Below are 10,141 nucleotides of genomic sequence, written 5' to 3' on the forward strand. Positions count from 1 at the left end.
GCCTCCATCAATTGTATAAATTGATAATGTTGTTAATTGAGTTGATGTCATAGGTCAACTCGATACTTACTTAATATTGATGACAACATTGTAATAAACAATTGTAGTGCATTTAGTATTATTAACATGATGCATTTACGTGTTTAAATTTCCATTTACTTTCAATTTTATTTATTTTGTTTCATTTTAATATTATACATATTTCATATATTATTAATTAGCTTCAAACAATATGTAACACCCCTCGGTCGACTCGATCGCCAAGTCTTACAATATGTCACATTCGTTGATGGAGCAATTACCATGAATTATACAATAAATATCATTCAAGCATGTCATTATGTGTTAAACACATTTATGTTATGTTAAAAAACCAAATATGAGCCTCAATTGAGCTTACGAAAGTTCTTTTGTTAACTTTAGCACGAAATAGGACCAAATTGTAAAGTTTTAAAAATTCAGAGTCGATGTTGTGACGTCACCTCCTCTACGTAGTGACACCGCCAAACAATTTGTCACTCTATGACCTTAAGCCACTCAACGTCACAACGTGACTCACTATTGACCGACGTTGCGACGAGGAAGGTTGCTTGTTGGGACGTGAACTCCAATTTTGGTAAATTTTGAGCAATTTCATACCTATTTCAAAACTTCCACACAATCTCATTATTTTGTGCACAAAAGACTAATTTTACCTGCACCAAAACACTTCAAACACATACCAAGTAGTCCTTTCAACCATTTCCATTCAACCAATTCAGCACTACTTCTATTTTAACACAAAAGATACCAATTCAATTATATATTATTCATCCAACCAACTAGCCATGCAAATTCCAAATTCTCATCTATTCTAATTCATGTTCAAACATACTATTTTAAATCACCAAACATAACTCAGACACATTTACCAAAACCGACCATTTCAACTAAGCATTGACATTGCCAATATCAATCATTAGATAGGTTTCAAACTATGACTAACATTTAAAGCTAAACAAATGCATAACACCTATGTACATGCCACAATTCTAGACTTTAAATGATTGAAAAGCTATTAATTCAAAAAACGAGATAGTGTGAGCTTTAAACGATCTGCTTGACGTGTTATGTAAGGTAAAATCTAAAAGGGAAGGGAAAACAACGAGATAGGTATAATGAATGCTTAGTAAATTCATATGAAATTTATTTAACATACCTTGACAATTTAATAAACTAAACACTTAACACAATAACAATTTAATTTGACATTCTTTGGCATATGCTGAGATAGCTAATGCATAACATCATGTACGTACAACCAATCGGTTAGTAAATTTTCATAGAATGAACTTGTAGCAATGATCATACATATAAAAACTCACATTAGAAACATATATGATTCAATTATTATCTAAACCATTTCAATGTTTCCCATTTCATTAGGTTAAGATTTCGTCCGAGAGAATTGTAATAAATAGAACTCGGATACACGAGACTATTTTGCTCACACAAGTTGACAGTTATCAGGGTTGCTCACACAAGTTAACATTTATGAATTTGCTCACACAAACTGACATTTTATGAATTTGCTCATACAAGCGGACATTGTATCGAGGTTACTAGTCCAGGCTAAACCAACAATACATATAACTGAGAATCTGCAACAAATGTTGGATCTCATATCATCATGTAAATCCCTATCAATTTCATATTTAATCCTAATGACATGTCATACGTATCCTAATCTTTACCTAAGTTCACACGGGCATCATTATTGTAATCATATCATTTCAAGCCTTATATCACAATACATATGTCAAATAAATTATGTAAACATGTAACATTTGTATTGGTACCTTGTACCTTTTCGTATAGTCAACATTTTCACGTTTTACAATTCAGTCCATAAATAGCCAAATATGTCAATTACCACAAATTCACTTAAATATAAACATACAATTGAAACAAATACAATTCAGCAAATAATTTAGTAAGTTCCATATGAACTTACCTAGAAAAACAACAATAAACGAGACTTTAAGGACTAATCGATAATTTTTTATTTTCCCCGATTATCTTCGATTCAACTCCCTACCTATACAAAACATTTTATAACATTTTATTATATGCATGTACCAATTCAATTTCATTTTTTGAATGCCCCTTAATATTTGTATTTTATTCAATTTAATCCCTAAAATCGAAATTGCCATAACTTTCAAATTTGAGTTTTGGTTTCAAAACTGATCTCAATTACATCATTTTAGGACCCTCTACTATCTATAATTATAGAAATTTCATATCAATTTTACAATTTTACACTTTGGTCCATTTGAACAAAACTAATAATTAAATTTTACAATCTAGTCCTTTTCACATCTAAACTTAAAATCTATCAATTTAACACCAATTTCTTTAAGAAGTCAACAATGGCAACTAATAAAAATTTTAACAATTTTATAAATTGATACATAGGCTAGCTAAATCAAGCTCCCACGACCTCAAAAACATAAAAATTATAAGAAAGAAAAAGACTTAATTGAACTCACCAATCTAATGGCCGAAAGTTTGAAGCTTTGAAACTTTTTTTGGGTTTTGGTTGTGGATGAGTAGAGAAGATGAAGTTCTCCCTCATTCCACTTAAGTTTCTTTTTATACTTAATTAAGTATTTTATTAACTTAATTAATTAGGTTTAAATGAAATTAATCATACCTAATCAACTAAAATCATCACCAGCCATTAACACAATATTCAAGATGGTAAAACTGTTATTTTGAACTTTTGGTTAATTGCAATTTGAGCCCTTAAACCATTGGTCAATTAAAAATTTATAGCAATAAATTTTTATAATTTAGTCATTATACCTTAATTAACTATCAATTCAGCAAATTACTAGATCGATCTTTAATAAACTTTGATACTAGCCTTGTAAATATTAAATATTAATATTTTTAAATTTGATTTATGGAATGAGATTTTGAAACTACTTTTTCCAACACTACTAAAAATCAGGTTATTATACAATACATTTCATTATTTATTGTATATTATTCTTAAAATAATCTTTGTGTTTTAAATACTTAATTTTTACATACATAAGAATGTGATAGAATTTCTAATATATATATTTTGGTTAAATTGGCGTCACCCATAACTAGGACTTAATGCAATTGTTAAATTACCAAAAGGGATTTATTTTAACAAAGCAATATATATAAAATTAAGGGTATTCTATTTTTATATACAAAATCTAAAAAAACAATACATGCTTGTAATAAGATTTGAGCTCAAGACAATGGGATCTCCTCTCCCAACTAAAATAATATTTAATTAATAAATAGGGAGGGACTCAAATTATATATATATTGGGAGTAAAGGACGAGAGTCATACGGTTTGAATTCATATTAAATGGATGTTTAATAAGAACTTTAATCATTGGTTTGTACAAGTCAAGTCAGAGGGATTCATTTATACTTACACCCTTTGGTATCTCTTAACATGATTAATATTTTAATGACTCAATTATTAAATTTATTGATATAATTATACTGATAATGCATGTCAATTTCAAATCAATTCGATATTTTTATTTTATTGATCTAAAATACTATATATTAATATTTATCGAATGGTTGAAATTTTTTACATAAAAACAAAAAGTAAATAAAATATAAAATATAAAAGATTACAATTGAATCCTTAAAGAAATTACAAATATAAAATTACTTTTATCATTAATATTTCAACAATTCAATTATAAAATTAATATTTTAATAATATTGGATTTATCATTATATTTATATTTTTACATAAAATCTGTGATTTTAGACCCCCCAAAGTGGATTCCTCCTCTTATATTTATATATAGTAACTTCACTTTTTTGGTCGAAGAGGAATTTCACAGCATTTCTCCGATGGCGCTCAACCAGTTTTTTCCTTTTTTTACTTTACAATCTCCCTCACTCTTTCCCTCAGCCACAGCAGTAACAAAGTTTGTAAATTTATCATAATCTTCCCCTAAATCGCAGCGAAAATGGAAAATGCCATAGGACTCAATCTAGCCATTTAGGTACCCAAATATGTTGATTAAATTTGATTCTTTCTTCCATTAGGTGTTCGTGAAAATGCCTATGAGAAGTTTGATTCTTCACTAAATAGAACTTACCCTTTACTTTTTTGTTTCCTTTTCTTATATTATTATCTGATTGAGATTCTCTTGTTTAGTGCAGGTACATCGGCTGCTATACTGTATATAATACTAGAAGGTTGATCTTCTTGTATTTGACTGCTTTTTGTTTTTTTAATCATATAGGATAAAAGTTCTGATCCGGATTTTTAAGGTAATCATACAGATGACAAAGGTTTCCTTCACATTGACTGGGTTTTCAGTCTTGGTTCTATAGTAATTGAAAAATTTCCTAGTTGTCATTAATATGATACGCTTTTCTGTCTTATTTTTGGTCTTACATTTTTAAGTTTCTACTTGAGTATTGAGTAATAAGATTTTTTAGTTATGCATCACCTTGCTGTATTTGATTTTCTGTTTTCCGTCTTGCTGCTTGTTACTGTGTTTCATATCTTAAAAGGTATTGGTTTAGTGGAAATAGTAGACTGGTATCGCTGTTATTTTCTGTTATACTGTTATTTGCAGCCGCAATCGGCTGTTAAATTTGTTCACATCACTATGGAGGGCTTTAGCAATGGCAACATCGACACTGTTACACCATTTCCAGAGTGATAAAGCTTGATTGAAAAATTTCCTAGTTGTCATTAATCCAATAAACCTTTCTTTCTTATTTTTGCTCATGAAGTTTCGAGGTTTGCTTGAACTGTGGCATGATGAAAGTCATTAATTGGATTGCTGAATGGAAGTTTATTCTGCGCTTACAGTAAAGCACATATAGCTTCTATGGCTTAGTACAAAAGTTCTGAACATTGGTTCATTGGCATAAGCATACCTGTAGTATTACATGTTTAGTGCGGTGCTATAAGGAACTTGTGGATTGTTCTCTTGGCAAGTTGTTACATTCCCGTGTATATCTAATTCATTGTTGAGAAAGAAAGATATGGTTTCCTTTTTCTTATTTTATTTTCTTTGCTCTTAACAGGTTTGTTCTTTAGAGAAAAAGAGGCATACTAAGTTGAGTATGATGATTAGTAAAAGAGTTTTTGAGAGGTTGGCTTGTTGCTATTGTAGGCTGCATTCTCAGCCTTCTTTTATTTATCATTTTCGAAACTTCTCTCTTTGGTCAACGAAGAAAGACCCAGATCTTGAAGCAGCCCTTTCAAGAAATCGTCGTTGGATAGTCAATAATCAGATTAAAAACATAATACTTAGATGCCCAAACCAGGTGGCACCTTTGGAGCATCTTCAAAAGAAATTTAAGACTCTTGATCTTCAAGGCAAAGCTCTCAATTGGCTCAAGAAGTATCCCTGTTGCTTTGAAATTTATCGTGATAATGATGAGTATTATTGTAGATTAACGAAGCGGATGATACATTTGGTCGAAGAGGAAGAATTGGTGAAAGATATGCAGGAGCCAGTGTTTGTTCAGAAATTGGCAAAGTTGTTAATGATGAGCGTGAATCAAAGGCTTAATGTTACGAAACTTAATGAGCTTAAACACAGCTTTGGATTTCCAGATGACTACATCATTAGAATTCTACCAAAGCACCCAGAAATCTTTCGACTGGTTAATAACGGTTGGAGGAAGAGTTCAATGGAAATTGAACTTCTGGCGTGGAACCCTGATCTAGCAGTTTCTGCTGTTGAAGCCTCAGCTCAGAAACAGGGGATAGAGCCTTGTTTTTCCTGTTCATTGCCTTCAACTTGGATTAAATCATGGCAGAGATTTGAAGAATTTAATGCAATTCCCTACATTTCACCTTACTTAAACCCTAGAGGTTTAGAGGAAGGATCTGAGGAGATGGAGAAGAGAATTGTGGGCCTTGTGCATGAGTTGCTGTCATTGACATTGTGGAAGAAGTTATCAATCGTAAAGCTAAGCCATTTCAAGAGAGAGTTTGCTTTGCCTGAGAAATTGAATATTTTGTTGCTCAAGCACCCCGGCATATTTTACGTGTCGAACAAGTATCAGATTTATACCGTGCTCCTTAGAGAAGCTTACAATGGGTCGGAATTGGTTGATAAAAATCCACTAGTCATTGTGAAGAATAAATTCGGGGATTTGATGCAGGAAGGGCTTCATGAATATAACCAAAGGCGCCGCGTAGTGAATTTGGAAAAGAAGAGGAAATGCATGAATTTGATGAAGCCAGAGAGAAGGAAAGTAGCGAGCTCTGAAACATCCAACCAAGATGATAACGGTGATACTTTAGGAGGTTTAGGACGTTTGTTTGACCCGGAAGAACGAAAACGATTTTACAAGGTTCTTTTTGATGAAAGGTGAAAATTAATCTGAGATGATTTTAACATTGAAGTCTATTGTATTTTTGGATAAAGGGGTGAACAAAAACTACAAGCTAGCAATGACCAAAGCCTGGGGAGTGCTTCTGCAGTTAATATGCTAATATCCTCCTAGAGCTGGGAACTTGAATACTTGAAATTCTGAATGTTGGGATGGATTCTTCTTAGCTACCCAATCCACTATGAAATATCCCTTTGCAATCATTAAAAATGCTGCCGTATTATCCAACTTTCTTGAAGTACCTGTGTTTTGGCATTCATTTTTGACGTATTTTCGGGTTTGAATATATTGAATAGTTGAAATTTTGAATGTTGGGGATGGATTCTTCTTTGCTAACCAATTATTTACTTTGCAATCATTAGCTGACTGTTGGTTTTGGATGTATTTTCTGATTTGAATACCTTGAAGTTGAAATCTTTATTTCATTTTGTCTTCATGTTCGAAAATCACACAACAACTAGATTTAAATATTAATCATTTAAAGGTAATCCCCCTTGACAAACATAATTTGAGATTTATTTAAAGTTCTCAAACCCCGTCTTTAAAATTTTAAGTATTTTTTTTTTGTCAAAATTTGTTGATTAAGTTATTCATATACATATGTTTTGACAATAATTACTAACGACAATAATAATCTGATTAAGATTCTTAGATTGAGAAAATAATTCTAAATAAGTACCAAGGGCTAACAACACCTTTAGAAAAATTAAACCATACAATCAACTCTTTTTATAACTGTCTTTTTATTACTATCTAATTTGTATGTCTTAACAGAATTTGAGACACCTATAACAACATCTGAGATATCATAAGCAAATCATATTTGAATTTATATTTAATAAAATTTATAAACATAATTTTATTTGTTAAAAGTTATTTTCATTTAATAAATTATTTTACATAAAATTAAATGAATCTCTTCCCCGTCCCTAAAATCCAAAAATCCCTAATTGTTTTATTTTCTTCCAACACTAGTCACTTTTTTTCTCAAATTTCTTTTATTCTCTTACTCTCTAGAATTTTTGTAACAATTCTTCTTTTTCTTTTCTTGCTTTCTTGATTAATCTCTAAACAAGAGTAAGATTATGGCTTTTCTTATGATACATTAGGATTTTTATGCAAGATTTATTTATTTTTATTGAATAAATTTGAGATTATTGATTTTGTATGAAATTCCTAACATCGTGAATGGGTAATAATTTTTAGAAGATATTAATACAAATCCTTCAAAAAATAGGATTGATTAATACAATCCCTTGAAGGAATTAAGATTGATTAGAAATTTAGCATTTTTATTTAAAAATTGTTGTTACTAGTGTGATTGTTGTGAATCTTGTATTTGAAAAATTGATATATTGCATTCTCATGACACCAAAAAGCACTTTATTATTTTTTTTGTGTTAAAAAAATTACTATTGATATGTTGGTTTCATGAAAACTTTTATCTATTTAAGGCTTAGATATATTTGATCTAAATGTTTAACATAAATGGAAAAACATTTTAGAATAGTCTATTAGTGAAGTAAAGGAAGAACAATAAGAAAAAAAATTATGCGTTAATTTATATGACTTTTATAAGTGTTTTAATTTTTTAAAAAAATTGACGTCACAATCCAAATTTCTTAGCTCTGCGGCCTCTGCCCCTGAATTGTAACATCAACACCCCCAAGATAAGAATAGTATTATTTCGAAATTTGCATGTGTTAGAATTTTTGAAGTAAATAAATAGGAATCTGGATATTAATAGAGAAGGTAGTTGGATATTGTAGGGAATTAAAAAGACTTTTGAATTGAGAGAAATTAAATTGAGGTATTAACTAAATCGTAATAGTATGAAAACTATTAGGGGAAAAAGTGTGAAAATTAAAAATAAAAATGATTGATTAGATTGGTGGGAAAAGATGAAGGATTAAAAGTGTAATTTAATCAAGAGAGTACAATAAATTGTGGATGAGATTGAAATTGTATATGAACCTATAACGACCTGAGTTTTACGGTTATTGGAAAAGTGTATTTTCGGGTCTCAGTTTCTGAAAAATGGATTTGTAAATATTTATTAAAAATATTCACGAATTTAAGTGGATAGTTAATTAGAGTTTAATGAAGTGAATTAGCTTAAATTAAGGATAATGATTAAATTGAATAAAGTGTGAAAGTTTAATTATAGAATAAAGAAAATTGAAGGGACTAAATAAATAAATAAGCCAAAATGAGTACCAAGTGTATGGTAAAAATAAAATACATGTGTAATAAATATTATGCATACATTTGTAATACATGTATATACTTACTTATTATTTAAGTAAATATTATTGTATTAATATTATTTTATATTAATTAAATAAAGTAAATAAATAAATAAATAAATAAATAAATAAATAAATTAAAAGTTGACAAATATATAGTGCATATAATGACATGTGTAATACTAATATACATGCAATTGTGAAATATATGTATGTTTACTTATTATATAAGTATGTTATTAAATTATATTATTATAATATATATAAAGTAAATGAAATAAAAGAAAAAGAAATGCAATGAAGGAAAGAAACAGAATAGCGTGAAACGAAACAGAGAAAGAAGGAAGGAAGGAAAGAAAGAAAAGAAAGAAAAAAGGGAAAATTTGGGATTTGAAGCTTTAAGCTTTAATAGGTAAGTTAATTAAGTCATTTTCTTTTAATTTTGATGTTTTAGAAGTTTTAGAACAAAGTTTTGTAGAAATTAAGCTGAGATTTTGAAAGTTCTTAGGTTTTTGAGTAAAGTTCATGTTGAACAAATAATTGAATTAGGGATTAAATTGATAGAATTTTTAGTTAGAATTGATTAAAGAATTAAATTGTAAAAGAAGCTATTAGTTTTACATAGTAGGGACTAAATTGTAAAAAAATTGAAATTAGGATTTTATGATGAAATTTAGATAGTTATGTCTAAGTTTGGTTGAAAATTGAGTAGAAACAAAATATGAATTGAGATAGAAAAAGTAAGTGAATTTAGTTAAGATTAAAATTGAAATTAAAGTAGAAATTGAATAGAAATTGAGTAACAAATTTAAATATTAAATGCAAATTAGTATTGTATTAATGTTATGAAAATTATCTTAATTTTTCGTAGCTAACATCTCACCCGAGGCATCTACAAAGAAAGGAAAAGAAAAGGTGGACGAACAATAATTTGAGAAATTACGGTTTGTATTTTTATAATCTGAATTTAATTATTAATTGTTATATTTTAGTTTAAATGTTTATGGTAAGAAAATTAAGGTAAGTGTAGTATATTTGATATTGAATTGAGTATTTGTGAAATTATAATTTATATGATATTTGAGCATTGGTATTGAATTTAAATTGAGTTGGTAATTAATCTGAATTTTAATTATTAAATGTTATATTCTGGTTTATATGTTATTGTAAGAAATTAAGGTAAGTATTAGTAATTGTTATTGAATTAAATTTATATGGATATATGTGGTTGATATGAAAATTGAATATTGGATGTATGTTATATTTGAAAAATATATTGATTGGGAATGTGATGAAACTAATTATGAATATGTGATTATTGTGAAATTTAAATATTTGTTAGTGAAAAGTAAAGTGAATTGTATTGATTTGAGAATATATGTGATTAATTGAAATGTGTATTGGTTGAAAAAAAAATGAAAGTGAAATTGAAAACCCTATTAACAGTATTCGGACTAAGTCGGATATAGTTGGCATGCCATAG

The 10,141-nt window shown here is 28.7% G+C and overlaps 1 protein-coding gene across 5 annotated transcripts; it reads left to right on the forward strand.

The window, feature by feature from the left end:
* Positions 1–3,842: 3,842 nt before the first annotated feature.
* Positions 3,843–6,721, forward strand: LOC107951623 (protein WHAT'S THIS FACTOR 1, chloroplastic). 5 transcript variants are annotated; one of them, XM_016886730.2, is made up of 4 exons: positions 3,843–4,053; positions 4,209–4,213; positions 4,297–4,324; positions 5,093–6,721. In XM_016886730.2, the coding sequence occupies exon 4, from the start codon at positions 5,132–5,134 to the stop codon at positions 6,392–6,394; it is 1,263 nt and encodes a 420-aa protein (XP_016742219.1). In that variant the 5' UTR covers positions 3,843–4,053; positions 4,209–4,213; positions 4,297–4,324; positions 5,093–5,131; the 3' UTR covers positions 6,395–6,721. The 5 variants fall into 5 exon arrangements, with proteins under 5 accessions (XP_016742219.1, XP_016742222.1, XP_016742217.1 ...); XM_016886733.2 differs by lacking the exon at positions 4,297–4,324 and having other exon boundaries at positions 4,209–4,249; XM_016886728.2 differs by lacking the exon at positions 4,209–4,213 and having other exon boundaries at positions 4,214–4,324.
* Positions 6,722–10,141: the final 3,420 nt, after the last annotated feature.

The sequence above is a fragment of the Gossypium hirsutum genome, chromosome A02, assembly GCF_007990345.1.
Source record: "Gossypium hirsutum isolate 1008001.06 chromosome A02, Gossypium_hirsutum_v2.1, whole genome shotgun sequence".
NCBI lineage: Eukaryota > Viridiplantae > Streptophyta > Magnoliopsida > Malvales > Malvaceae > Gossypium > Gossypium hirsutum.

Bases quoted from the DNA above. Each gene is read 5' to 3' on its own strand.
- LOC107951623 (XM_016886733.2), top strand. From the start codon at position 5,132: ATGATGATTAGTAAAAGAGTTTTTGAGAGGTTGGCTTGTTGCTATTGT.